Source organism: Trematosphaeria pertusa (assembly GCF_010094035.1).
Source record: "Trematosphaeria pertusa strain CBS 122368 unplaced genomic scaffold BU26scaffold_25, whole genome shotgun sequence".
Taxonomy (NCBI): domain Eukaryota; kingdom Fungi; phylum Ascomycota; class Dothideomycetes; order Pleosporales; family Trematosphaeriaceae; genus Trematosphaeria; species Trematosphaeria pertusa.
This window is the reverse complement of record NW_022987236.1, coordinates 264,179-290,587: the sequence shown is the minus strand read 5'-3', so window position 1 is coordinate 290,587 and position 26,409 is coordinate 264,179. Positions and strand designations below refer to the sequence as shown.

General features: G+C 55.0%; 10 protein-coding genes across 10 annotated transcripts; 6 read left to right on the top strand and 4 right to left on the bottom strand.

Moving 5' to 3' along the window:
- Positions 1 to 537: 537 nt before the first annotated feature.
- BU26DRAFT_182780 (uncharacterized protein) lies at positions 538 to 1,306 on the bottom strand. Its single transcript, XM_033820406.1, has one exon. The coding sequence runs from the start codon at positions 1,216 to 1,218 to the stop codon at positions 733 to 735; it is 486 nt and encodes a 161-aa protein (XP_033676203.1). The 5' UTR covers positions 1,219 to 1,306; the 3' UTR covers positions 538 to 732.
- Positions 1,307 to 3,857: 2,551 nt separating this feature from the next.
- BU26DRAFT_572049 (transportin-2) lies at positions 3,858 to 6,801 on the top strand (the record flags this gene model as incomplete). Its single annotated transcript, XM_033834204.1, has 3 exons — positions 3,858 to 3,959; positions 4,016 to 6,649; positions 6,706 to 6,801. The coding sequence occupies 3 exons, from the start codon at positions 3,858 to 3,860 to the stop codon at positions 6,799 to 6,801; spliced, it is 2,832 nt and encodes a 943-aa protein (XP_033676202.1).
- Positions 6,802 to 8,423: 1,622 nt separating this feature from the next.
- Positions 8,424 to 9,121, top strand: BU26DRAFT_556321 (uncharacterized protein; the record flags this gene model as incomplete). The annotated part of the gene is made up of 2 exons (XM_033832373.1): positions 8,424 to 8,856; positions 8,976 to 9,121. The coding sequence occupies 2 exons, from the start codon at positions 8,424 to 8,426 to the stop codon at positions 9,119 to 9,121; spliced, it is 579 nt and encodes a 192-aa protein (XP_033676201.1).
- Positions 9,122 to 10,394: 1,273 nt separating this feature from the next.
- On the top strand, positions 10,395 to 12,677 carry BU26DRAFT_182699 (uncharacterized protein). Its single transcript, XM_033820405.1, has 5 exons — positions 10,395 to 10,702; positions 10,752 to 11,057; positions 11,130 to 11,357; positions 11,413 to 11,449; positions 11,498 to 12,677. Exons 1-5 carry the CDS (start codon positions 10,593 to 10,595, stop codon positions 12,473 to 12,475), a joined length of 1,659 nt encoding a protein of 552 aa, XP_033676200.1. The 5' UTR covers positions 10,395 to 10,592; the 3' UTR covers positions 12,476 to 12,677.
- Positions 12,678 to 14,643: 1,966 nt separating this feature from the next.
- Positions 14,644 to 15,618, top strand: BU26DRAFT_182653 (uncharacterized protein). Its single transcript, XM_033820404.1, has one exon. It carries the CDS (start codon positions 14,852 to 14,854, stop codon positions 15,473 to 15,475), a length of 624 nt encoding a protein of 207 aa, XP_033676199.1. The 5' UTR covers positions 14,644 to 14,851; the 3' UTR covers positions 15,476 to 15,618.
- A 948-nt stretch (positions 15,619 to 16,566) lies between these two features.
- Positions 16,567 to 18,011, top strand: BU26DRAFT_525389 (ubiquitinyl hydrolase). Its single transcript, XM_033830496.1, has 4 exons — positions 16,567 to 16,632; positions 16,686 to 17,021; positions 17,077 to 17,207; positions 17,257 to 18,011. The coding sequence occupies exons 1-4, from the start codon at positions 16,597 to 16,599 to the stop codon at positions 17,696 to 17,698; spliced, it is 945 nt and encodes a 314-aa protein (XP_033676198.1). The 5' UTR covers positions 16,567 to 16,596; the 3' UTR covers positions 17,699 to 18,011.
- A 1,663-nt stretch (positions 18,012 to 19,674) lies between these two features.
- Positions 19,675 to 20,246, bottom strand: BU26DRAFT_182647 (uncharacterized protein). The gene has a single exon (XM_033820403.1). It carries the CDS (start codon positions 20,023 to 20,025, stop codon positions 19,708 to 19,710), a length of 318 nt encoding a protein of 105 aa, XP_033676197.1. The 5' UTR covers positions 20,026 to 20,246; the 3' UTR covers positions 19,675 to 19,707.
- On the bottom strand, positions 20,247 to 20,963 carry BU26DRAFT_182646 (uncharacterized protein). Its single transcript, XM_033820402.1, has one exon. It carries the CDS (start codon positions 20,850 to 20,852, stop codon positions 20,469 to 20,471), a length of 384 nt encoding a protein of 127 aa, XP_033676196.1. The 5' UTR covers positions 20,853 to 20,963; the 3' UTR covers positions 20,247 to 20,468.
- A 733-nt stretch (positions 20,964 to 21,696) lies between these two features.
- BU26DRAFT_496621 (uncharacterized protein) lies at positions 21,697 to 24,287 on the bottom strand (the record flags this gene model as incomplete). The annotated part of the gene is made up of 2 exons (XM_033826259.1): positions 22,499 to 24,287; positions 21,697 to 22,462 (listed from the first exon to the last, which is right to left on the bottom strand). Exons 1-2 carry the CDS (start codon positions 24,133 to 24,135, stop codon positions 21,697 to 21,699), a joined length of 2,403 nt encoding a protein of 800 aa, XP_033676195.1. The 5' UTR covers positions 24,136 to 24,287.
- Positions 24,288 to 24,796: 509 nt separating this feature from the next.
- On the top strand, positions 24,797 to 26,039 carry BU26DRAFT_441109 (uncharacterized protein; the record flags this gene model as incomplete). Its single annotated transcript, XM_033824438.1, has 2 exons — positions 24,797 to 25,202; positions 25,264 to 26,039. 2 exons carry the CDS (start codon positions 24,797 to 24,799, stop codon positions 26,037 to 26,039), a joined length of 1,182 nt encoding a protein of 393 aa, XP_033676194.1.
- Positions 26,040 to 26,409: the final 370 nt, after the last annotated feature.

Genomic DNA, 26,409 nt, shown 5'->3' with positions numbered 1-26,409 from the left:
TCGTGGCGTTCGATATGAGGCAGTACAAGAAGAGCAGCGGGCAAGGAGGAGAGGACGGTTGCAAGGGTGTGTTCAGTGACAAGTGCTATAATGCACTAGTGTCAAAGGCGAAGTCGGCCGCGGAGGCGCAATCCGGCGAGACGAGAGAAAGAAAGACGTCCCTACTGTGTATGGATATGGCCAGGCTTGATGACGAATCGTGCGATGATAGCGAAGTCTCGGTGGCATCGAGTGTGACAAGTGAGTTGCTGTGCTTTTCTCCCCTTCTCTTGTCTCTCAGATCCCGTGGTCGATCGGAAGGGACTGACATTGTTGTCGAGGCTTCTTCGGCAATGGCACTGAGTGCAGCGAGCCGGGTATGGCAGAGGGAAGTCGCCTGCGCGCGGCGGGCTCATTCCTACAGGTTGGGGGAGAGGGTTCTTACTACAATTACACGACCTACGAACAGATGGCGACAAACGCTCAACCCATCATGTTTGTTGCCTGGCTGAAGAGTACGACTGAGAGCGATGAGAAATGGGGCGATGCTCGATTGCTGTGCCCAACGACGGATCAGATCCAACCAGGAAGTAGGGCGATCTCGGCCGCGACCAGTGTGAAGAGGCCTGGAGGTGGGTTTTACGTCGCATTAGCCATTAGCGCTGCAATATCCGTTAGCATGATGTAGGTGTCTACTGTAATTATCAGCTAGCGAGAGATCTCGTACCATCTACATTATCGTAAAGAAGGCCTTCAGCGTCTTTGACTTTCTGCTCGTTGATTGACATATGTTACAACCGTGGACATGGTGGGGAGAGGAGTCAGTTGATAAAGCATTGATCGATATTCAATCAAGGGTGGCCCACTCAAATCAAGACGGCGAGGTGGAAAAGGAGGAATGCGGATATTTTCGTGTTGACGCGGCGCACAGAGTCGTCTTGCTCCAGATACCAAATCAAGGAAAAAACCAAAATGTCTCTGACGCCCGTTTTCGGTATTACTGTCCGGCTTGGGTACCTGCCATACGGCCCATGACCCTCCAAGCCAGGATAGGGCACGGGAAGCTGCAGGAGACCGGAAGCCACCCGCACACGTCAAAGATACCGCGTCCACCTGGGAAGTGTAACGCGTCATAGAGTTGATAATAGCGTTCTTATCCCCCAACGCCAATTCTCCTTGAGCGTCGTGCTTGACGGAAAGTGCTCCGAGCGTCGAAACGTTGAATTCGCGCCACAGCATGCGGGTGAAAACTTCAAGAGTACCTTCACTTTGACAAGACTGCTCTCAGTCGTCCGTGCTGACTCTTCCAAGGGTTGATTTTGTCGGTGGCACCCTAATATCGGTCGTACGCAGAAGTGGGCGCGGATGAGCAGGAAGAACTGACTATTTGAGGTGCACGTGTTAGAGTAATGGGGTTATTTAAAGATGAAAACTGCCCATCCAAGCGAGTCACGATCCTGTGTTGCGCAGTTCACCACGTCGACGGAAGAATACTGATGATGGCCAGGGGAAGCTGGAAGCCGCGTGTGCGTTACCTTATGCGACTTGGAGACCACGGAGGAGCCGTCGAAACTGGAAGAGGAGGCCAACTGCGTGGGGTTCTTCTTTGCCAGTGTAACGTCCTGGTCAAAGTATAGCCAGTGATCAGATGTGAGATGAGTGGGCCGCTCTGTAACTACTTGATTGATGTTCCAGTAATGGAACATTTCTACCCACCCTTCTAAGCAGAATACTTACCATTGAAGATTCCGTACGTGCTTATTATTCCTCATTGGAAGGCTTGTGAGACCGGTTGGGCAAACACTTGAGGATTGACGCCCGGCGCATCACCCGATCGGTTGCCTTCTCAATTCCTCTCGCACGGGCTCCTCCCGAATGCCCCTAATTCAGCGTGAAGGCGGATCCATTAGACGGGTCTAGCAGGCTCAGGCCAAAAGCGGATTGACCGGTGGAATTGTCGAGACTATTCCCGGTGTGACGTCTTCGCTGAAGGCCAGCCTGTACCGTGCTCACTTAACAGTAACAGGAGTGTTCTCCCTGCTGACAAAGTTTGTTAGGTTTCTTCGGTCCGGGTCTTGAACATAGTCACAACGCGGCGACTGAGGATAGATCGGTGCTTGCGGCTCAACCCCTCGAGGTATATACCCTTTCAATGACCCAACAAGCGACAGTTCGAGGTAGATGATGTTACTCTCATAGGGCTGATTGTGCGCGTCTCGGATGCCAGCCACGCAGACGCGGATCGTGGGACCAGCACATCCTACCCTGTGATAGAACGACGGATGGCCTGGTGCCATTCGATATCTTCGCCATAGCATTCTTGTGCAACTGGTGATGATGCGACCTAATGTTGACTCGTGTGATGTGGGCAATGATGCGGATACTGCGCCGATGGAACCTCGGAAGGCGCTGGCCACGGTTGCCCCAGACGGCAGGAGCTACTTTCTATGGAAAGAGCACCCAGGCGCACCAACCTTGGAATCTGCCCGTGGCCCCCGGGAGCTAACGGCGGTCTAGGTTACCTCGACATGCAGGGCTATTCAGGCGGTGGAATTCGTCTGGGCTCGATGCGAGTGGACAGGTGGAAGCCCCAATGGAAGACAACGGATACCTCCCTCCATCATCCTCGATCCCAGCTTCTGATGGGATGAAAACAATGTGGGGAAGGCGGTCGATGAAGCGGCTTGTCTCTGGTCGCGATCATAATCCACACCTGCCCCTGATCCATGGCAAGGTCACATCTTGAGCCGCCGTAGCAGAAATGCTCGGAGAGCAGCTCGACTCAGATCTAGAAATGGTGGTTAGGGCTGTATCCGACCGTTGATTAAGGGATATGATATCTTTGATGCCAACCATGATCCCCGCAGACCGCAAGAGACATTTGAAGGTGTGTCGTCATTCATGTTATACGGAGTAGGAGGACGTGAGAAGCAACGGTGGCCCATTTTACTACCGCGCCGTCGTATTGTAGCATTCGGTACATGATCTCGGTTGAAGCATACCTAGGTAGAAAATAGACATTCGTTCGGAGTCGCGACGGACGGGCAGGTGCGGTGGGACGGCAAGCAGCCTGACTTGAGCAGGTCTGGAGAGACGTTCCCGCGGGCACGTGAGGGCGTGCCTGCCAACCTTGGAAGGCTCAATGCCGTCTGCTTTTGCGCAACGGGCTGCACACCTGGGCAGCTAATACAAATTCGAAGGTGACGGCGGCTTGCATTCACTGCTGCTTATGGTGAGGGTGGGTGTGGTCGTGGGCTTTGTCTCGCTGCATTCTGCCCTCTGCCCTTGTAGCCGAGTGTGGGTTGGTTGGCGGCGGGCCGAAAATCTGCGAGCACACTCCCATCGTACGCCGTGATATTTCTTTCCATCTTGCGGCTCCGTCGACGCCGCTCGACCTCCACTTCAGCCCGGCATTGCCCTACTTGCCTCCGCTTCGTCGCACCGCAGCCTCGTCCTCTCTTGTCCCGCCGCCTCGCACGCTGGATTCAGGGCCGTAACCCCTCGCCTGCGTCTAGCCGCCGCCGGGGCGCGCGTCATTCACCACGCAAACCGCTCTGCAGCTCCCGCCAAAAAACTAGACAACCGAGCCTTCATAATATTGGAGAAGATGATTGTGGACCCGTAGGGCGCACCGACGAGCGAGCTGGTACGTAGCCTCGCCCTGTCAATCCGTCCTAGAGCTCTGCCCAGGTACATCGAGCTAACAGTGTATGGCACGAACAGATCTAGCTTGAGCCATCGCCACAGCCAACCCCCCCTCTTTCCTCGCCGCCGCTGCAGTGCACCAATTCGCCCTCTGCCGTCGCTGCTCCGAAGCCCATATATTGCGGGAGTCGCTGCGCGTCGCTCCTTCCCCGCAGTGCAAACAATCCCACACCATGGCGTGGCAACCGCAGGAGGAGCCTCTGCGCCAGCTCGCGCAGTGTCTCCGAGACTCGCTCAGCGGCCAGGACCAGAATGCGCAGAAAAACGCCGAAATCGTATGTGTCCCGTCGCTCGCTCGCTGTGCCTGCGCTAACCTCCCGCCGCTCTACAGATGCTGAAAACGGCCAAGACCTCGCCCGACATCGACAAATACCTGGCCTACGTCTTTTCAAACGGCCAGCCTCCGCCGGCAGTAAACATGGACGCCACCGGCTACTTCCAGGCCCGCGCTGCCGCAGCCGTCATGTTGAAGAATGACATCAAGTCCTCGTACAAGACCATCCCCGAGACGTCCAAGTCCTACATACGCTCGATAATATTGGTCGGCCTGCAGGACCCCAACTCGCAGATGCGAGGCTATGCGGGGAACGTCATCACCGAGGTCGTGCGTCAAGGTGGCCTCATGGGATGGCCGCAGGTTCTGTCTGATCTGATCGCCATGGTCAGCAACACGGACGGGAACGTCTCACAACAAGCTCAGGAGGGCGCCATGAGCGCGTTACTGAAGATCTGCGAGGACCACAAGCGCGCTCTTGATCGCGACTACCAGGGCCAACGGCCCCTGACCTTCCTATTTCCCAAGCTCCTGGAGTTCACCACGAGCCCTCTACCCAAAGTGCGCGCCGACGCCCTCTCCAGTATCAATTTGTTCATTCCAGACAAGCCTCAGGCCGTTGTAGCGAATATAGATGCATTGTTACAGCAGCTCTTTCGCCTCGCAGGAGATTCGAGCGACGAAGTACGGAAACACGTCTGCCGTTCCTTCGTTCACATTGCGGATATTGCGCCGCAGAAGATAGTACCCCATATGGAGGGCTTGGTGGACTATATGGTGACGCAGCAGCGCAACGTCGAGAATGCAGATCTAGCCCTGGACGCCGCCGAATTCTGGTTATGCGTCGGCGAGGACGAAAAGATGCGGAACCACCTCGGGCCTTATCTCGCGAAGATCGTGCCTGTTTTATTAGAGAGCATGGTATACGGCGAAGATGACATACTGCGTCTGGAAGGCGAGAGGGACGATGCCGAGCTCGAAGACCGAGAGCAGGATATCAAACCCACCTTCGCTGCTAGCAAATCGGCCCGGCTGACGACCAATGCCAATGGGGAGACTACGAACGCCAACGGGACTACCGTCCCGTCTAGCACTGGAGTTGACGATGACGATTTGAGCGATGGTGAAATCGACGAATTTGATGACGACGATTCTATTACCGGTGACCCAGAAGAACAGTGGAACCTCAGGAAATGTTCAGCCGCTGCGCTGGATGTGCTTGCGTCGGTCTTCCACGAGCCAGTATTCCAGGCCACGCTCCCATACTTGACAGAGAATCTGAGTCACGCGGAATGGCCGAACCGAGAAGCAGCTGTTCTTGCCCTCGGGGCCATCGCCGACGGCTGCATGCCAGCTGTCGAACCACACCTGCCGATGCTCACCCCTTACCTGATATCGCTCCTGCAGGACAGCGAGCCTGTTGTCCGGCAGATCACCTGCTGGTCTCTGGGGCGGTACTCTGGATGGGCGTCGCATCTTGATGAGAGTGGTAAACAGCAGTTCTTTGTGCCAATGATGGACGGAATTCTGCAGAGGATGCTTGACAGTAATAAGCGAGTCCAAGAGGCAGCGGCATCTGCCTTCGCAAACCTCGAAGAGAAAGCGAACAAGCAGCTCAGCGTCTACTGCCCTATTATTGTCCACCAGTTCGTCCAATGCTTCGCGAAGTACAAAGACCGGAACATGTTCATCCTCTACGACTGCGTTCAGACGCTCGCTGAACACGTCGGCCCCGCGCTTGCTCAAGACGAGCTCGTCAGCATCCTCATGCCCGCGCTTATCCAACGCTGGAACAAAGTCTCTGATCAGTCGAGGGAGATGTTTCCACTGCTCGAATGTCTCTCGTATGTTGCCACAGCGCTTGGGTCGCGCTTTTCGCGGTATGCGTCTGGCATCTTCACCCGATGCATCAACATCATCCACCGAAATCTCGAGGAGACTATGCTCGCCGAGACCAATCCAGCTCTCGATATACCGGATAAGGACTTCCTGGTGACTGGCCTAGATCTGGTCAGCGCAATCATTCAGGCCCTCGATCTACAAGACAGTGCTGCGCTAGTTGCTGGAGCGCCAAACTTTTTCCAGCTGCTCGCTGTCTGCATGAAGGACCCCAACAACGACGTTCGACAGTCCGCGTACGCACTCCTTGGAGACTGCGCTATCTATGTCTTCCCTCAACTGCAGCCCTGCCTGCCGGAGATTCTGGATATTCTTATCGCACAGTTGGAGCTCTCGCAAGTCATGATCGATGCGGAAGAGACGGGCTACTCAGTCATTAATAACGCATGCTGGTCCGTCGGCGAGATCTCAATGAGACAGAAGGATGGGATGCAGCCTTACGTGGAGAGACTTACCCACAAGATTGCAACGATACTTTTCGACGAAAAAGTGCCAGAATCGCTCAACGAAAACGCAGCTATCGCCCTCGGAAGATTAGGAATAGGTTGCGCGCAGTACCTTGCTCCGCACCTCGCTCAGATTGCTCCTCCCTTCTTGCGAGCAATAAAAAATGTGATGTGGACCGACGAGAAGGGGCATGCTCTAACTGGCTTCATGCAGATTATCCTCGCAAACCCTTCCGCAATGGAGCAGTGCCTCTTGGAATTCTTCGACGAGATGTCGCTGGCCGAACGTAACCTTGTGACTGGGCCCACCGAGGATCACAAGGCGCTCCGGGAGACGTTTCAACAGGTGAGTACAATGAGTCAAACTTCTAGACATGGGCAAGAAATTAAGATCGTCAACAGGTTATTGAGCAATACAAGAGCATGATTCCAGACTTCGACGCCTTTCTCCGAAGCCTACCACACCAGACTAGATTTCGCGAGCTGTACGGCGTCTGAATACGATTTCTATTCTTTTACATGTGGCTGCAGGCGTTGGGGGTGAAAACGAGCTATAGGACGAGACGGCTTCTGACGGTTCGCGGGGGCTTCGGACACCGTGGCAGGACAGGGAACATGCACCACCGTATGAGGGTGTGCATCACGATCTATGAGGCGGAGCGGGATTGGCATCTCATCTATAGACATTTCAGCGACTTTCCTACATCCGGCGAGGTTCTAAAGGGATGACCCCTTAGTTGGTTTACACTCAAAGCAAGCGACTGTTACTCGACATTTCTCGGCGTTTTCTTTTGGACGCGCAACAAACGATACATAGCCGTAGGTAGCCTTCCGTCACTCAAACGGGTTCGATATTCATTTCAGAGGTCGGTTCCCAGTCGTGCTTGCGGTAGCGGCGGTGGTTGTGCAGATCAAACCTGCACGAAGTCCGAAGCCTCACAGCGTTTCTGGACCAGGATGCCGCAGCGGAAGGGCGTTACCGTGCTTCCACAGGGGTTGGCGGGCAATTCTGTCTTTCACGTTAGTGACGAGGTGTTAAGGTCTCGGGTGAGGTTCGCATTCCCTAACTTGTCCAAGCAAAGTGCATGCAGACTGGAGACTGCATCTCGACACCGTTCAACCACGTTCCAGACCACGCGACGGCAAGGGCTCAAATTCTATAAATACAACCGGCAATGTTGACCATCGGCCTGGGAAATGTCCGTTCAGCTCGTCAAGGGTCAATTTAAAGAATTGGTTGGCGAGTCGGGAGCGGGATGGGGAATGTGATAACAGTGCGGCGCCAACGCCCTTCCAATGACACAGGTGCCTCAAGAGTCTGCAATGTTGATCATGGTGGAGATGAGAAGTTGGGAGAGGACGAAAATCGCAGCTAAGAGTTACTATATTCGATACTAGAAGGTCACTTTTTGTTTCAGAGCGCGAGCCGCTGGCCAAGACTCTGGTCTGGCGACATCCTGGACCAGCTGGAGAAGAGCCACCGAGAGCACAAGTGCGGGACGTCATGAAATGAGTACCGGTATGGAGAAGATCGGAGGCTCTCCCTCTGGACGGTGGTCCGTGGCCGGGTCGGTGGGGACAAGTGTTCGTCGGACTGCTTCTTCTGTGTAGCCTGCCACCTGCTCAGTGACCGGTACTTGTCCACTGTACACTGCTGTCCACGCCGGCGGGAGAATATAGTGCTACTTATTTTAAGCTCTTCGGCGACGTTCGAAGACTGGTTCTGCGGGCGCCGTGGGGCGCTCTGGGGCAGCAAAACGTGTGGCTTGCAGGCAGATGGAACGTTTTATTGCGCGCTGAACGTTCTCCCTTCACGTCGTGCCGGCTTGGCAACATGTCCACATCTTGCGAGACAGGCGTCAGCAATGCAAGATGCGGAGCAGGAATGGAAGCGGGATTCTGGCGACCCTGGCCTCCGTCCCCAGAGCGGCATGGGTGCCCGGGCGCGGGTGCAAGCTTAAAAGAGTTTATCTCTATTAATAGCGCGTGGGCATGGGCTGCTGGGCCAACCTCACCTCGACACCGGGCGACGCTTGTCCCTGCGTGGCTCCCATATCTAGCCGGCGCGCACCTGCAAATACATAATTTCTTCGCTTGAACCTGCTCCCGCGCATTTCGCGATGCCACCTGCGCCCGTGGGCCACAGTGCCTCGGTCGGCCGGCGGCTGCCTATTGGCCGTGGCGGGCTTCTTTGTCCCCCGAGCCCTTCGTACTTCGCGTCTTTTGCTTCTTTGCTCGGGCGCGCATGGAATGGAATGAATTCCGACACGCGGAATGCGCGGCCACAGCAGCAGCCCTACATGATACAGACGTCGAGGCTCTCGGCCCCAGGTGGGTTCCTACGGCGGCGGCGGCTCTCGTGGCACGCAGCACGCACCGCCCCTTTGGGCTCGCGTAATTACCACGTCCACGTCCAACGCAGTAGTCGCCCAATTTTACATGCACCAGCTATTGCCCAAAAGATGCAGGCGGAGGATTGCGGGCCATTTAGCCAGGCCTGTTGGCAGGAGCAGCAACAGGCGCGGGGCCCTGAGTATGGGCGCGCGCGCGCACGTACGTAGTAAGGCATCAGGCAGGCAGGCAGTCAGTTCTGTCTGTCCATCCGTCAGTAGCAGCGGCAGTGTGGTCTCGCGACCGTCACGGCGTGGATGTGCTCTACTGTATCGTCGCAGGCATCCAGCAGCGCGGCGGAGGAGGACGGACGGGCCTCTTTTTGTCTCGTCTGGTGACAGGCTGCTGGCGGCGGGCAAGCGATGACGGGCGGGGCGCTATTTTTGGGTGGCCGCCGATATTGGACCCCAGTCCCGCCAGCCTTTAGCGATCGCTCTGCTGCCTCGCCTCAGCACCCTCTCCCATCCTGCCCCCCTCTGATTTGCCCGCCCCGGCCGCGGCCTCATCAACGTGAATTGCGCGCTGCAACTCGACTTGCACTCCCCACCGCACGCCCGCGCGCCGCCCTCCCAGAACGGCACCCTCTCAGCGCCCCATCCGGCGCAGAGCTGACTCCTTTGTGCTCCTCTTTATTGCCTGCGCGCGGCGTCGAACTGCCCAGAGCAGCCTGGTCGCGCCCCGGCGCCCGCTGCCACTGGTCCATTGCCTCCTCTGCACGGCCCGTGGACTGCCGGCCATCGGCTCACTAAACCAGCCGTTTTACGCCGCGAGCGCTGGGCACGTTGGCCGTGGCCTGTCTGCACGCTGGCCCAGCGCCCGTCGGAAGGCAGCGAACTGTGGCGGCCCTGCAGACCGCCCGCCCAAACGTCCAGACAGGCCTCCGCAGCATCCCAGAACCGGCGGCATGACAGGGGCACCTGCTCAAAGGCCGACGGCCTCCATGTTCGCAGAGCGCCCCAGGCCTGGGGCTGCTCACGGCAGGGGTTGCTCAGGCCACGATGTTGCTGCAAGCCGAGAAATGCTAAACTGCAATCCGCTGAGACACCTTACCTCCAGCGGACTGGCGGGAGACACTCTGCTGGAGCCTGAGCAGCTGTGCTCCAACGGGGGTCCATGGCCCTGGATAGAGCTTGATCTCCACGGGAGTTACACCGGGGCTATGTCATACGAGCATGAGCCAGCGGCCACGACGGTGAATCACTCTATCGCCGTGCTATAGCTCCCGCTACACATTCTCTCCCCAACCCTGCTAGCCCCTCCCGTCTCGCCGTTAACCGGCTGCCAGCTGCTCCCCTCTCGTGGCCACGCTGCTATTTGTGGGCTGCCTCTCTCCCGCATCATTGACAGGGCCCCTCCCCTGACCTCTGTCTCTCTGCACAGAAGCACAAGTCGAGTCCGCTTCCATGCCCGCCGTGGCTGCTCCTCGAGCCTGTCCACTGAAGCCTCGTCTGGATCCCGCATAGACCATCTGCAGGGGGCTCCTCCCGTACCTCTTTTTCCATACGCTGTCACCCCTCGTCCATACGTTCGTTGCCTGTCGTCTGCCAGACACAATTCACACCTCTGCTTCAATATCACCACTCAGCCCTACCCAGTGCTAATCTCCCGAGTCGCCTCCCGTGCTATATACATATCGTCAAACATCCGGCACCAGCCTCCAAAACGTCTCCGCCTTTTTCGTCATCGCCTCCCGCACCCCAAGCGCCTCGCTCTATCAACCTCCACCAACATCTGCGGCCCGCAGTTACTCAGCCCCTCGCCTACTTCACCTCCCTTTTTCATCTCAACTAGCGCCCTCCAGGAGCACTCGACAGTAAACTATCCACTACACACTTATTCCAAACACCCCTCAAACCCATCTTGTGCATCACTGAAGGGCCTTTCCTCCCTCTCATCAAATGGCAGGACCCGGTGGTGGCCCTTCGAGGCGCAGTCACACCAAGTCCCGAAAAGGATGCAAGACGTGCAAAAAGAGGCATATTCGCTGCGATGAAACCTTCCCTCAATGGTAAGTCCCCGCAGCAAATGATATCAGACAAAATACTGAGAGTGTGCAGCCGGAATTGCACGAAGCACCAGGTCCGCTGCGACTACATGGACAGCCCGACAGCAATGATCCCTGAGTCTCCAAAGTCTCCCCAGCAACCCAACCTTCTCTGGACGCCCGAGATTGATGCCACTATTGAGCTCTGGCGGCAGACTGGAGAGTTCCCGTTTCCCGAACTGAGGGTGTATCCGCAACCGCAATGGCGCATTTTCCCCAAGACCGACCTGCGTCTCGTCCACCATCTTGCCTCGATCTCGAATGAGATGTTCAGAAATCGGACGTCCAAACTTACTCTCTGGACTGACATGATGCCAAAGTAAGCGTTCGTGTTTTGGCCGTTATTCGTATTCGGCTGTCTGCTGCGAACGAGCCAATCTGACCCTGCTAGATTTCTGAGCCTCGCCGCATCGCATCCTTTCGTGATGCACTCTATTCTCGCATTTTCCGCATCGCATCTGGCGTGGATCAGTCAGTCGAGCGAAACGCGAAATCTCGCGTTTCACCACGCCGGCATTGCGCTGAAGGGCTTGCATGAAGGCATCGCAAACTTCACAAAAGTCAATTCGGATGCGGTGCTCGCGTCTTCTCTTCTTCTCGCATGGCAAGCCACTGACTGGTGAGTCGCGTATCCTGCTGCATTCCAACGAGCAAGGACTGACTGAGTGCGCCAGGCGAGGTTGGGCCTCGTTGGTTACCGGCACCAAGACTGTAGGTGCTACCAGGTCTTCTCACTTACCAGCTGCTAACCAGCTACAGGTCATCCAGGCAATGCAACCGTGGCGGCATGAGTCCATGTTCGCTGACTACATTGCCGAACACAGCCCAATGCCCAACAAGAACTTCATGAACCCGATCAGCTCGCCAATCTCCCAAGAAGCGCGAAGGGAGCACCTCAATATCCTGTCAGATATTCAAAGCTCCTTACAACGACTACAGCCATATCTCAGCCTCAACAGACACGAGCAGGAAGGAAAATGGGTCGACCAGCTACGCGGTTACATCGAACGATTAAGAACGTCTGGCGCCGCGCAAACAACTGAAGAGCAGTTTGGTCAGCTCTACGCTCTCCGGAAATGGCTCTTCTGGGTACCAATATCTCTCCTGGCAGCCAAACGCATGGATGCCACCGTTCTGGTTGTGCTCGCCCACTTCTACGCAACGGCCCTGGCTTTGGAGCCCATGTTCCCGGACATTGGATCCGTCTTCTGCGCGAATCTCGCCCTTGGTCCGTTGGAGGAGATCATCCTAATTGTCCAGGGCTACCAGAACCCCAGCTATGATGACCGGACACAGTCCGTCTCGTATCTGATCCAGTTCCCCAGTGACATGGCTTCCTCCTACAAGACACGGCGGGATTGGCTAAGACAGCAAGCTATAGAAGCCTCGCCAGTGCAGCAGCCACCGTATGGTTTGGAGACGTTGAACCTGGATCTTCAGAATCAGATCGCGCAGTACAGCTACGGCCAGAGTCTAAGTCCAGCCTTCGCGCCCTCGCCGCTCAATTTCTTCCCTACGCCAGGGATGTCGTCCGGCCAGACGTCGCCTTACCTCGAAGTACCGCGTACAACCGTCGAACAATACGGTGGGAGTAGCTTCGCGTCTCCGCTGGGGTCACCTGCAGCTGTACCGCCGCCATATTCGGTACCAGAAGAACATGCATTCAGTTTTGGTATGCCCCCTATGGGATACCACCCCAGCGGGTTCGTGGCCACTCCTACTACAATCTGGACGTAAATACACGAGGCTGAACGATCGTCCAGGGACCCGAAGTTGAAGTCACAGCCTCCCTCCACTGCTGCAACCGCGCCCGACTACGGCAAGGCCCCGGCTCCAGCTACAACAAGATCCTTCGAGGGCCAGAACGCTCCTCAGCAGCAGCTTCCCCCGCTTCAATACAGTCATGCCTGAGATCCACTTCGGGGAGGAAAAGCGAAAGCGAACCATGGATCTCATGACGACTTGGCACGGCTATATCAAGAGGCACGATATCTATCGTCCACATCATACCATCACGAGATGACGAACCATTCGATTCACGCATAGCCCTTCAGAATTTTTAGCTTCCCCGCAACATCTGAAATGTCCTCTGACACTCGACTCGCACGATAACCTTCGATCGTTCAGGACCGGCCCAACGTTAGCTTTCTTGCCGCACGCCCTGCAGCAGCCACTCGCTGGTGGCGCCACGCTCTCGGAACAGCAACCGAAGAAAGGCTATCGATGCCGATTGGCTCCGGGCATGTGTCGGCTTGTCGCAGCATTGATGCATCTTATTTATCTTGCTTTTTATGTACGTTAAGGTTGTTTTAGCTGGCTTGCATCTTTTTTCTTGTGGGGAACCAGAGCCTGGACCCGAGTACAGAACTGGGGGGCGTCGCAGCCTGGCGCCGGCAGTGGCACTGGGCGCCAGATGCGCCAACCACTTCATGATAGCATTGTTAAGGGCGTTTTTTTGGTGGTGGCTTTCGCAGCGTTGCAACGTATAGTTGTTGTTTGGTGGGCATACCCAGAGTACGGAAGTTTGCTAGCGGATGGGGGCATCTTCTATTTTTCTCTTTCAATGTCTCATGTTTTTCTACATTTTTAGCAGCAGCGGCTGAAAGAGCTGAAAAGCTGGAGGGGAAACAAAGGGTGCTGCAAAATTCAAGCATTTCCAAGAGCCAAGACAAGCCTCGATTTATTTGGAGTTTCACCGAGTGCGTCCACTCTGGGGTCACAGGTCACATGGTCGCGCTGCCGGGAAATGACGGAACGTCGGAAGGAAGCTTGGGGAGATGTGGCGTTAGCGGAGGGGGATGACCGGCGAGCAGGCACGTTGTGGGGTGCTTTCGACTTGCTCATTAGAGTGCGCAACAGTGTGATGTCAAAAAACATGGCATGCAATTGATTAAGGGTATCTGCTTTGGGCCTGGTTCTAGATTCCTAGCGCGCATGCTACAGTACCGTGACTTGGGGTGTGCCCTGGTTTGCCTGATTTCCACTCACACTCCACTGCACAGCAGCGCACCATTCCGGGATTGGGGAAGGGGGTGTCCTGTCCTTTCCAATAGCCGCACGTTTGCTGGGCCTGCTGAAAATAGATACCGGCCAATCAGCCGTAGCGAACGGCGAATCGAGATGGCGTAGAACGATTTGCTGTTGCTGTCCGCTGGGGAAAAGACGTTTGTGAGCTATCAAGTCGGCGTTACGTTATGGGCTGCCCCGTGCGTGAGCGCTATCGCTTCGTCTTTGGCCGGTCCGCTGCAGGCGCGTCATATCTATTCAGGCACCAAGCGATCGTCCCGTTGGGTGGGTGGTTGGCAGGCTGGACTTGCGCTTTTCTGAAGAGCCCGCAGACCCTTGGCTTGCTGCTGCTGTGACACAGACACCCTTCCATTCGCGCAGAAGAGCTGCCAGGTACACGCTACCGACATTACGCACAGCGAAAGGGAAGAAAAGCCTCAGGAAGTTGTTGCCGGACGGGAAATCATTCATTTGACGGGACCGCGGCGTGGACTGTCCGTCCGCCCCGCGTTCCTTGTTGTGCTGTGCTGCTGCTGCTGCTGCGGCCGAAATAGCAGGCCCGACTAACCTGTTACAGCAGGGTCTGCGAAAGAGAGGGATTGTCGCTGTGGCAGTGCAGGACTGTGTCGGATTGGATGCGATGGTCGGAGACCGGTGAGGAAGCGGAGCTGTGAGGTTGACCGACTGATGATCATGATCATCAACGACAACGGTGTTAGAAGCAGCAGCAAGGGGGAAGTTGAAACTTGATATCGTTAGAGGATAACGGGCGGTTTGGCGATCATAGAACGCCCGGGCACGTAGTAGTGTGCTACGCTAGCGGCGGCCAGCGGGAGGTATACTGCCCAAGGTATACAGCAAGGCATACAATCCAATACACACTCGCTTCCAGCACTACCTTCCTATGTCTATTCCTTTCTTGCTTTGCCGACATCATATCCATTTTACCCCGTTCTTCCCCCATCATTCCACCATGCTCCTCCGCCCAAAACGGGCTTACTACCGGCTGGGTAGTTCTGTTATCAACAAGGGGGTGCGATATCATATCGTCGGGAAAGTCGCAACGCACGTCTTCCTGCACCTCCTCCGCAATAAAGCTGCACATCCATGACAACCTTTTACCCTTGTGGTGGTTGGGGGGTTAGGCCGCCGATGCCTGTCCCGTCACTCCTGTCTCTGTTTCTGCTGAGCGGGCCATCATCCAGGATGCCTCCCTGTCACCAAAGAAGCCGACCTTTCCACCACATGCAGGGCACGTGCACGGGTAGGTCGGGAGCCAGTGGTAGCGCGCTCGAGTCGCTTACCCCTGTCCCTGAAAAGTGGAGTCGGTGGGAAGGTTACTTGGGGGTGGGACAACAGCGGCTCACCGCGGTTAGACTAAAGTCGGAAGCGGGGGGCGTGATGGTGGCCAGTCCAGCTGCTGGCTTTCCACTTTCTTTTCCTTTGGAGCGGAGCGCCGGCCGCGAAAGTTGCCGAGGATGTTTGCACGCAAGGAGGGTCGACTGCGCCAAGACGGCGGTCGGAAATGAGGATGCACGTGGGCGAGCGTGCGCTGTCGCTGAATTTTCCTGGGTTGGCGGTGGGGAGCCAGGGGTGCTGCTTCATGTCCCTTTTGGTGAGTTTTGTGGTTTGGGGTTTCGTCCTTGCGTTTTGGGCAAGCAGGACTTCTTTTCAACGACCCGAAGTCTAGACGTTTCTTTCCCCCCCAAACCTCATTTCCTGTCGCCCTGAGAGGTCGCCGACTTCTTCTTCATGCGACCAGGCTCCGGCCGGCATTTGGAGACTACTGTGTTTGACTCTCAAACCGAGTTTGGACTAGTAATGGGACGGACAGGTGCCCTTACATTGTTCCACACCCACCCGTTTACCTAACCTACTGTCGAATCTTCACCGGCTTTTCTAGCACGCTTCTAGCTTGCGACGCTTTCATCTCCAGGAGGTCTGGTAGCGGCACTCGGCGCGCTTCGTCCCACGGCGGGCAAGGTCCACGGACGTCAGACCAACACCGAAGTGTGGATGATTACCATTGTAGAACCAGGTTTAAGACGAGTAGCTGTAACGGAGTACCTTCCCGCGGTAAGACGAAGTACCATGCATTCCTCCACAAGAGAAGGCTGTGTACAGAAGCAGTGTCGATCTTTGACCGGACTTGTAACGCTACGGATGCAACTGCCGGATAGCCAAAGGCATCGAGGGGTTTCGATCGGATGGACTTCGCGCCTACCACACTCTACTAGAGGTTGGCATTATTGATAATGATGAGTCTGATAGACTGCCGGGTGAGGGTGACCTGAGACCGAAAGAGACAGAGCAAGCTCAGTGTTATACTGCAATGCGTATCGAGCGAGAAACAGCTGCACTTTCCGTTGGTAGGGAGAATGTACCTGCGAGCCTTCTCGCATCGCCCGAGGAGGGTTTAGCTTTCTATTAGGATGTTCGACCTCTTTTCATTTATTATAGTCATATCCCAGATAAGCAGCATCGTGCTTCGATAGCTTCGAAGAACGCATCTGAGTAAGGATTTCTTACTTGAACGCAAAGCTTAGTTTGCCTCGAGCCTTTCCCAGCCGTATCTTTCCTTCCGAAATTCGTTTTCACTCAGCCAAGATCAGAAGAACAGTATCCCGAGACACTTATGTGCAATATAAATGCTTCCGAAGAAAGCCCCGCTCCGAAATACGTCACCATCGTGGTACCCCATGAGCGAACCGCGTTCCGATCAATCGGAATGGTTCCGAGAGCTTGGGCCCGGGCCGACGTTAACTCCGACGCTAGCCCACTCCATGAGGTAAAGCTTCGCCTTAACACTGTCTCCAACACACCTCAGCCCCAGCTCTGCTACACCAATAATCATGTCCGGAGGCTGGAATACGATCGAGAGCGATGCGGTACGTCTGCCCAGCTTGTTCCATCTCCATTCGGCTGCTGATTCCAGCCACAGGGCGTCTTCACATACCTCATCGAGAAGCTCGGCGTCAGAGATGTACAGTTCGAGGAGCTCATGACACTTGAGCCGGAGGAACTGCGGCGGCTAGGCAAGATATACGGCGTCATATTCCTCTTCAAGTACCCCACTGGTGAGACGCGGTCGGATACACCGAAGGATGGAAGCTTCGACCACGATGCAGCAAACAACCTCTTCTTCGCCGCGCAGACAATACAGAATGCATGCGGTACACAAGCGCTACTTTCGGTATTGCTGAACAAGGATGGAGAAGTCGATATTGGAAAGGAATTGAGGGAGTTCAAAGAGTTCACGGGAGAGTTTCCACCGGAGGTGCGTTGACGCCGAGGGGCATGTGGTGGAACATGCGGCTGATATGCCTCCACAGTTCCGCGGCGAGACGCTGTCGAACTCCGATGTCATCCGAGAAGTGCACAACTCCTTCGCGAGATCATCGCCCTTCATAGACGAGACGCAGCGAACAGCGACCGAGGACGACGACGTCTACCACTTCATTGCGTACGGATATCCCCGCTCGCTCATGCCTCGTATGCTGACACTGAGGTAGCTATACCTCAATAAATAACAAGCTCTACGAGCTCGATGGACTACAACCCGCACCCATCTCCCATGGCGACTGCACCGCAGAACAATTCCCCGACAAAGTCATACCGGTCCTCCAGCGTCGCATCGGCAGATACCCCGCGACCGAGATCCGATTCAATCTTCTCGCTTGCGTCCAAGACCTCCGAATCCGCGCCCGGGAGATAGGAGATATGGAAGCTTTGGAAGAGCAGGAGGATAAGCGCAACGCTTGGCTATGGGAGAACGCTCTTCGGAGGCACAACTTTGTTGGGTTCGTGGGTGAGCTGATGAAAGGTGTTGTGAAGGCGAAGTTAGCACAGGGAGGCGGCGCCTACGACAAATGGGTAGAGGAGGCAAAAGGGAAGACGAAGAAGAGGATGGAAGACCGGAAGAAGCAGGGTATCGCCAGCGATGGTATCGATTGAAGTTGGCATCTCTAGCTCGGAGCGGGCAGCTAGCATAAGGCATCGATGTCTTCGGGACAGGAAAGACCCGGTCGGAGAAGAATTACTCGAACCGACCCTGACTTACTGAAACATATCTAATTATCGTAAGGATCCTCCGTGGGAGTGACTAAAGCGGAGGTGTTTCGGCATGCCCGTTTAAACAGGCACGCCTTTGTCCTGTCAACAGTATTGACAATGTCTTACTAAACTTTGATGCATCGCACACCGGCGGCTCTACAGACCCCCGAAGCGGCGCACTAAGTCGTAGAATGTCTCGCTGACTGAGCCTACCCCGAAGACCTTCCCCTTGTGGCAGCGCCGTGCGAGGCGAATGTAACAGTTGCGCTTTCAGTCCGCGTTCAGTCAGCCTCGCGACATTAATTACTCCGCCCCCTACTCTGCCCCGCTCAATCGCATTATCGAATCTCTGCAGCAACAGAGTTCCTAAATTGACGCTTCCTGGCTTACAGATCTCGACCTTGCACGACCCGGTCAGCTATTCGGCCCGGTTGCACGTCATCTTCCCGCTTTCAGCAACCTGGCGATAACAAACCCGGGCGTCCCGGCGAAGCGGACAATGGATCGGAGGATTTGCACCGGGGATCGTGATGTCGTGCCCGAGCTTAGTCTGACGTCGGGCTGAGGTGCTGTACCACGAGCGATGTGCGATATAGTCTCGACAGCGCAGGCGAGAACCGGCTTAGGTTTTCGGGAATCTTGGAATGGGTATTGCTCATCCTAGAGGCTTTCAGGGGGCGTTGGGACTTGTGCGGATCTCTGTGCGTGTAAACCTGCCCTCATGCGCATTGCTCGGCAAGACGTACCGAAACGGTGCTCAACGAACCGCCCAACGCCCGCACAACCGCGTCTGAAAACTCTCTGCATCTGTGGAACGTAAGTGCAGAAGATACCTGAAGCAGAAATTCTATGAACAAGCTAAATAGCAAGGTAGATAAGCTAGTCTTGGTTCAGTCCATAGGACCTTAAGCCTCCTACCCGCGTCAAGGGGCCAGCTACTAGGAGGTATAGATGGCGGGGAAAATGGCAGATATATGGCAAGAAGGAAGGAAAAGAAACAGAAGAGAAAGGGGAAGACTTACCTGGAACTGACTAACCACTTACCTAACCCGTTATCCTCCTCCACACTCCGAAACCTGATCTGCATGATGAGTTAGCAAAGCATAGTCTTTTCTCTTCAAATATTGCGTTGCCTACCTGACTTCTCCTCCACCACATGACCGTGGGCACCTTCGCGCTCGTTAAACTCCGTAACGGCGACGAGGCATTTCCTACACCAGCAATTAGCAGAAACGGGGGCGCGAGCACTCACCTGCTCCTTCTCCTTCAGCCACCCCGGGATGGGTAGCTCTTCAGGGTGCGGCGCTTTCCCTTTGCACAATCAATTAGCCTTCCTCTTTCATTTTCCTCACAGCTTGCTTCAAGAGACGCTCAGAAGAAAGAATGACTTACACCACCCTGGCATTGCATAGTATGCCTTTTTCTTCTCGGCTTCGCACCGCCCGCACGCTCGCGGCGGCCAGCAAATATGGGCTTTCTCCTTCATGACTAACTAATGCGTATGTGAGCAGTTCCTTGACTAATGTAAGGAAACAAGGGGATACTTAGCTGAATTTCTGAAGAGCTTTTACGAGCTGTGAGCGTGGTGTATCTTCCTTGGTGAAGAAAGGAAGAAAGAAGGAAATGGGTGGATATTTATTCCCTTGATTAGTGGACCAAGCTGGAACCATGGACTCCTCGCTTAAGCGAGCCGATTTTTGGAGGGGAGTCATTTCTTTCCGTCTCTTTGGGTTGCTGGCGTTTAGCCTAGGTTTGGGTTAAGGTAAAGGCCATGGTTGAAGGGACGTTGGGTTTAGACGTACCGCTGTTTGTCATAGGCTAATCCTTCCTTCCCTGTCACCACTTTTCGAAGCTGAACTAAACATACTATAGGAGTTGTTTAACTTTTCTTCAATTATCTTTTTCTATGACTATTTAGGCCCGGAAATTAGAGCGAAGTTCATCTCTAACCCCAAAGTCTCTTCCGTAGCCTCCTCACGCCTCTCCTGCTGCGCCTCTCGCTCCTGCTGCGCCTCCCGCTCCTGCTGCTCCTGCTGCTCTTGCTGCTTCTTCGCCCTCGTCAAAGGCCGCGGTCCTGGCGCATTCAGAAGGCCTGCATTACCGCGGCGCCCGGCTGGGGACTCGCGAGCACGAGTCGAAGCAGAAGCACTGCGAGACGCCTCGCCTCCACCACCTCCCCGACCTATACCCGCACTGCGCTTAGCACCCGCGATGGTTTCCGGAGACATGGTTTCAGGGTCGGAGGCATCATCGCTACCGTGAACCGTCTCACTAGACAGTATGGACCGGCGAGAGGACTGCTTCTTGGACGCCGATCTCGCATTCGACTTCACCTCCCCGGCGTCCTTGCTCGTCTTCGGCTTCTTCTTCCGGGGCGGCTTCGCGGCCTTCTCCGCGGCTTTCGCGTCCTCGACTACCAGCTTCTCCTGGAGCTCTTTCGACGCTGCGGTGACATCGAATCCGGTTGGGACGACACCGGCGGCATGTTCGCGAACGTCTTGTTCATGGCATCGAGCTCCTCGATCGTCTGCAGCTTGCGCTTCGTTGGAGTAGCCTTCGGCGTCACACCCAAGTCGGCGTCCGTCTCGAACATGTGACCCGCTGTCTGTGTCATGATCGGGGTCCGATCGTCGCCCGTGACCTCCACATTTCGAAAGCCAATGTTCTGGAACTAATAGGCCAGGACCTCCGTTGGAGTCAGAGTCTTCAGCTCCTTCGCAGCCGCTGGGCACTGGGGATGCTCCCTCTGGAAGAGGGTCCCGTTGTAGAGAACAAAGCCCTCTAAGTCGCGGACCGGAACCGTAATCGACCCATCACCGCGGTCGTACAAGTCGCTCAGCTTTTCTTGAGATACCATAGCCGCGAGCCCGGCGAGAGCATTCCTGGTCGACGACATGATTTGTTGCTTGTTGAAGCTGCCTTCCACGTATATCTGGACAATGAAGCAATCCTGCGATTGCCCAAAGCGTACGATCCGGCCGACCGATTGGACTAGGAGCATTATGGTAGCAATAGAACAACTAAGGGGAAGGAGGGGGTTCGGCTCTTGCACCATTTAACACATAACGAGAAGAGTAGTCTTTAAACCAAGCCTTACCCTCCCGACCAGCTTTGCACGAGCGGAACTCTAGAGGATGGACTTGGCTTGAAGTGAATTTGTGGGAGGTCTCCAGGATGGATGCATAGTTGGCAATTGCAGACGAACAGCTGCGTTACTTATAAAGCGACGCAGCTAGAAGCATATGTACCTCTCATCCATTGACCGAGCTGATTACTGCTTAACCATTGAAGGTCCCCGGGCTCCCTTATACATGGTTAGCTGGCTGCGGGCCCGATGTAGCGAAGCACATGACGAACTGGCCGAGAACGCATCAGGAGGTAAACGAGAAAACCCGTATATTGAGCACTATAGCTCACGTGTATTTCCACTCCATTGCTATCTATTGTATCTGCCATTCATCGCACCACGCCAAGTCCATGTGCAATTTGCTTACCGATCCATCCACCTACATCTCGAATCCTCCGTGAAATCCAATCGTCGGCTAGCCAAGAACTCCACGCTATGTAAAAAGGGGCTGAAACGCTGACAGAAAGGCAGAGATAAGAAAACCAAAGTGATGGAAAGAGGCTGTGTACATTACGTCGTGGGGCATACATGCTGTCGTGAAAAGGGGCATTATACTCATAAAGGGGTAAGGAAGCGAAACGCGACCGTCAAAGGATGGAGAGCGTGAGGCCACGACATATTCCGGTGAGCTGACCGCTTTTTTGAGAAATTCGCTGGCACCTGTTGGTTGAACAAGAGATCCGCCTCGTCAGGCGCTCCTAGACGGAAGGATCGCATGGGCTGTGCATTAGCGTGCTTCTGCCACCACCATCGGCATTTGCATTCGACATGCTCATAGCTCATCCTTCTCATGCGAGCCTAGAGGATCTTCTACTGCCCCCTCTGCGTTCTGGGGAGGGGATTCTGAAATGTGATCTGCCTCCAACGCCTCCGCAACAGCAGCCGAGGTTGACACAGATGGCGCCTCATCTGATTGCATCGGAGAAAGTATCTCTTCGGGCTGAGCGGGTCTAACGGATGCAGAGGCGGTGCCTGATGCCGGCTGAGCATTTTCTGTGATCGCTGGTGCCGACAAGGATGGAGACGCTAGCGACAGATCGGCCTCGTGTGACACGACTTCCGCGGTTCTACACGGGCTTTGCGAATCTGTAGAGAAAGGAACATGCGCAGAGCTCTCTGGTATTGAAGAGATCACATCTTCCGAACAGGAGATTCGAAGGTTAGACTTATCGATTGGTACCGCCACGGAGGACTGGGCAGGAATGCTTTGGTCGCTCCTCGCCGGCCGTAGCTGTGTGACGGTAAGCGTGGAGATGGACGTCGCGGTTGTGGTGGCGGAGGAAGTCATAACGAGGGACGAAGTCGGGTCGGGCAAATGCGGCAAAGGAATGTCGGATACCGTCGATAGCGAGGAGCGTGTGCTCCCATCAGGTGTCTTATTCATCGATAAGAAGACCACCAAGACGCTGAGCAGTAAAATAAAGAAATTCCTTTGGTCGCGTAGAAGGAGAAGAACGTAGTTTTTCAGGAGCGTGCCGAGAGGGATCTCATCCATGTGTGGTTGGTGTGAGCGGCAGCGAGCTCGGCCACGGGATACACTGCGCGCTTGGCGCTCCTCAGCGGGGATATCAGACACTGGAGGTGGCTGCGGGGATGATTTCTCCTGCTCTTTCTTCAATGCCTCCTCCATGGCCCGTAGTCGTTCGGCCACTGAATGGGCCTCCGCAAGCGCTTGAGCCTCGAACTCCAGCCTGATGGTCTCCTTTGCCTCTTCAATTTTCTCATCCAGCGATTCTTCTAGTCTCCTCTTTTCGGCTGCCTCTTCCTCCAACTTCTTTTGTAAGGCAGCTGCTTCAGCCTCGATTCGTGTCTGTAGCTCCGCTTCGTCCGCTCTCCTCTTAGCTTCTGCCTCCTGCTCCAGCTGCCTTTGCCGCGCTGCTTCCTCTTCCATCTGGAGCTGTAGTTCGGCGGCGTACAGCTGCTTCCTCCTCATGGCCTCCTTCTCCTCTTCCATTCTCTTCTCTAAGGCTTTCCTGACCACTTCAGGTATCCAGGGTGATATCTCGACGTCGCATCTCTCCATCTCGCTCCAAGCTGCTGACCATGCACCCGCGCGCATCAAGCCGTTTGCTGCATATATTTTGAGGTCCCATCTCTTCGTGCCACGACCGACCCCTTTGCCGGGCCGCTTCACCTGCCGGTGACAGTCCGTGCAAATGCTTTCGTCATCGGCTTCAGGAGTCGGATAAGCCCATTCAGCCTCCTCTTCAGCGGTTACCGTGCCTCCGCTCATCCCGCTCATGCGACTGCCTCGTCCTGTTACGTCATCGGTCACACTGCGTACATCCTCCACGTCATCTCCCTGATCATCTATATCCGCTTCCGGACCAACGAAATGCCCGCATTTGAGCAGTCGCGGTGTCTTCAACTCCAGGCTCTCTAAGATCCTCTCCTCCAAGACATCGTATTCCTCCCTCGGATGCGGTATCAACAGTCCTCGTCGCATTAACACAATATCCTGCAGCTTCTCTTCCAATATCTTGTAGTTCTCCACTAACCACTCTGGCATCACCTTGACCATCAGCTCATGAGCATATGGCATTTGCATCGGGAGTATCGTAACGTGAAGCAGCACCAGAGGCAGATGTTGCTGCGGCGTTGGTGTATGTCGTGGGCTCTGATGCGCCTGAGACTCCCGGTGAACACTATCTCTATGGGAGCGTGGTCGCCTTGACCCCGTGGTGGAAACGCTCTCAGACCTCCCGCTCTTGCTAGGCGTCGCAAGCTTGTATGATCCCTTTAGGCGCTCTCGGGAGGTTTCGAAGGCAGGCAACGGCGGCGGGGAGGACATCTGCATGGCGCGGACGGAGGACGGATTGCGAAACGGCAGTCGTTCTTTCCGCGGCGTATATCGTGTCTCGACGCCATTGCCTGGTACCGCGGGTTTGGAGGATATCGAGATCTCGGACGGAAGCGATGAGATGAAGCTAGTTGTCGTTACACCCGAAGCGCGACGCGATTGCGAGGTTGAGAGAATTGGCGGTCGCGAAGTGTATGAGGATCTATATGGCTGAGGCTCGGACTCTTCGTGTTCATCCTCCGTCTCAATGCTAGGGATAACGTCATCGGCCCCTGGCAGCGATATTTCAGAGTTGAAGGACACGTCGCCTTCGTACACTTCTGACGGCGAAGGAGGTTCTTGATCTTCTGGGTCTTCATAAATAGCGAATGGGGGAGCACCCGGCGGAGGCGTGTGGTGAATCGTGGTCATGGCGAATGTTTGTCGCTTGTGCGACGCTCAACGGGTGTCACTCGAGAATCGGCGTGCAAATCGAGCGAAGGGAAAAGTGGAGTAAGGATATAACGATTGCTCAGAATCAATTGGCAGCAGACCTGGACTGTATTGTTCCGCACTAGTGCTGTGGTGCGGCTTTGGCGCGTTGGAGTTGAGATGTTGATGTTTTGGTTCGGGAAAACAAAGTTCCGCCGTTGCAGGGGGTAACCGAGAGTGAATGTTGACCTCCCCTGCCACACCCACTTACAACTCACTCTGGAGCGCTAACGCTAGTCTGCCACTCAGACGGTCCCCAATGGCTTTAGAACTCTTCCCAAGCGCGCGCCTCTTCCTAGGGCCTAGCGATGCGCTCTATGGTTATGACAGGATTTGGATTATCATTTACGAAGGTACATCTTCTTGAATGCTCGCAGCACGGTGTGGCTACCATAGTCCTAACTCTATCCAAGGATACCGTGACTTCATCGGGAGGAATGGCGAAGACAAGGAAGATTTACGACTCCTTTCAGCAGCCCTTGCCGAGAAGAAGAAATGTACTGGTCAATTCTCTTCTGCACTAATTTGAGAGCTGACATGTAATGCAGGGCGCGCACGACGCTTGCTTATCAATACTCTGACGGATAGCGACCCAACTAGGATGCCGGATTGGTGGCAGAATCGATATGACCGTGCGAAAACGCCTCGAGCGAACGCAGCTTTAAATGGCGACACGCCCCTGGTCTGGACAATCGATTTCGATCAAGATCGCGTCTTCTACGACCGAGATGGCTTTCACCTGGTGCGCGAGCTCAATACATCCGACGGCCGGCCTCTACGACTGCGTCAATTCAAGCCATATGTACCTCTGAAGCTCTCTTCGAGGCCTACCACCGCATCCTCCGCAATATGCTCCCGAGAAGTTGCACCTCAAGACGTAATTCCAAAGCAACTGTTCGACCTAGTGTACCGCATCACATCTGACTACGAACTTAACTGGAGGGAGGCGGGATACAACGTCGAAGATTACGGACTTACCCAGCTTGCCATGGGTGTCCTGAGTTGCTGTATGTTGGGGTACACATGGAATAATAATTTGTATATCCGCTAACCATCATTCACATGTAGTCACGCTCAATTTCCAATCCCTCACGATTCATCCCAATCAACTCCACTGGAACATGCGAAACTGGCGCGAGGGTGTCTGCCCCGAGAAGCTGCTGCACTGGCGCGCGTGGCCAAGTCCCCAGATCGTGCCGGCCATCTATCTGAATGGAGTTTACTTCATCTTCACAGAGCGCATTAGCGACGCTATGTCCCTTGTGAACGACCACTACGTCGACGTAGCGTTTGACCCTTCTAAGCATATAGCGGATACCGATTTCTTTTCTGATACAACCTGGTGCTGCAACCCGACCTGCAACATCACATACATCGTAACCTCGATCACCCACATTCAAGTCTATCGGAAGGCGCAGAGGAGCGTCAAATGCACGCCCGTAGAGCCGTTCTTCGATGGTCAGAACCCTCCCTCCGAAATCGCTGTACGCTGGATGCTAAATGCAATCCACGGAGATGCATACCCGCTCACTACACGTATCCATAAGCTTCCTCTCGAGCTGCAAGAGATGATACTCGACTACGCCTCTGGCGGCGAGATCGACCGGGCTTACTACGCAGGTATTCTCGGTCTCGGCATCCCGTTCGAATGGAAGAGCGGCGGCATGCCACTCAAACGCCTCAAACTGTCAAAGAACAGGAAAATTAGCGAGACGTTCCACGAGCAGCAAATACACTTCTGGAACAACTTCGTTGGGATAACGTATCAGCCCGACGACGGGCGAGCCCCAAGCCGCTCGCCGGAGCCTGACTTCTCCGAGTATGAAGAAGATGAGCTGCTGTAGGTGGATTTATTTTTTGCTATCCACGGTGTACGACGAACCCCTTGGAGATTTGAGAACAAGTGGCAGGGTTCGCCCTTGGAGCTGTCATACACCCTCTTCGGAGCGTGTCTCGCTAGTTTCGGTACTCTATGTTGACTTCGGAGTTTCTTTGTTTCACGTAGAGAGGAACCTCTATGCTTTCCACACATGTGGAACTTCGTTCCACTTCGCAAGCTCCTAGACCTAATTTCCGCGTTCTTTTCAGTTGATCACATTGCCAAGGAGCAGCGTTGAGTACCTATAAACCCCAAATATATCACATTTCCGTTCATTTAAATTTTCATATGGACTTTATTCGTGAGTATATATATGAATTATGCAAGTATCAATC

What these genes read in the sequence shown, in the direction of transcription:
- BU26DRAFT_182780 (XM_033820406.1), bottom strand. Translation starts at nt 1,218, where the DNA reads ATGCTGTGGCGCGAATTCAACGTTTCGACGCTCGGAGCACTTTCCGTC.
- BU26DRAFT_182699 (XM_033820405.1), top strand. Translation starts at nt 10,593, where the DNA reads ATGGCAGGACCCGGTGGTGGCCCTTCGAGGCGCAGTCACACCAAGTCC. An exon ending in GATGAAACCTTCCCTCAATG is followed by an intron (nt 10,703 to 10,751) that starts GTAAGTCCCCGC and finishes GAGAGTGTGCAG; the next exon opens with CCGGAATTGCACGAAGCACC. An exon ending in TGGACTGACATGATGCCAAA is followed by an intron (nt 11,058 to 11,129) that starts GTAAGCGTTCGT and finishes TGACCCTGCTAG; the next exon opens with ATTTCTGAGCCTCGCCGCAT.
- BU26DRAFT_182653 (XM_033820404.1), top strand. Translation starts at nt 14,852, where the DNA reads ATGACAACCTTTTACCCTTGTGGTGGTTGGGGGGTTAGGCCGCCGATG.
- BU26DRAFT_525389 (XM_033830496.1), top strand. Translation starts at nt 16,597, where the DNA reads ATGTCCGGAGGCTGGAATACGATCGAGAGCGATGCG. An exon ending in ATACGATCGAGAGCGATGCG is followed by an intron (nt 16,633 to 16,685) that starts GTACGTCTGCCC and finishes TTCCAGCCACAG; the next exon opens with GGCGTCTTCACATACCTCAT. An exon ending in CGGGAGAGTTTCCACCGGAG is followed by an intron (nt 17,022 to 17,076) that starts GTGCGTTGACGC and finishes ATGCCTCCACAG; the next exon opens with TTCCGCGGCGAGACGCTGTC.
- BU26DRAFT_182647 (XM_033820403.1), bottom strand. Translation starts at nt 20,025, where the DNA reads ATGTCTCCGGAAACCATCGCGGGTGCTAAGCGCAGTGCGGGTATAGGT.
- BU26DRAFT_182646 (XM_033820402.1), bottom strand. Translation starts at nt 20,852, where the DNA reads ATGGTGCAAGAGCCGAACCCCCTCCTTCCCCTTAGTTGTTCTATTGCT.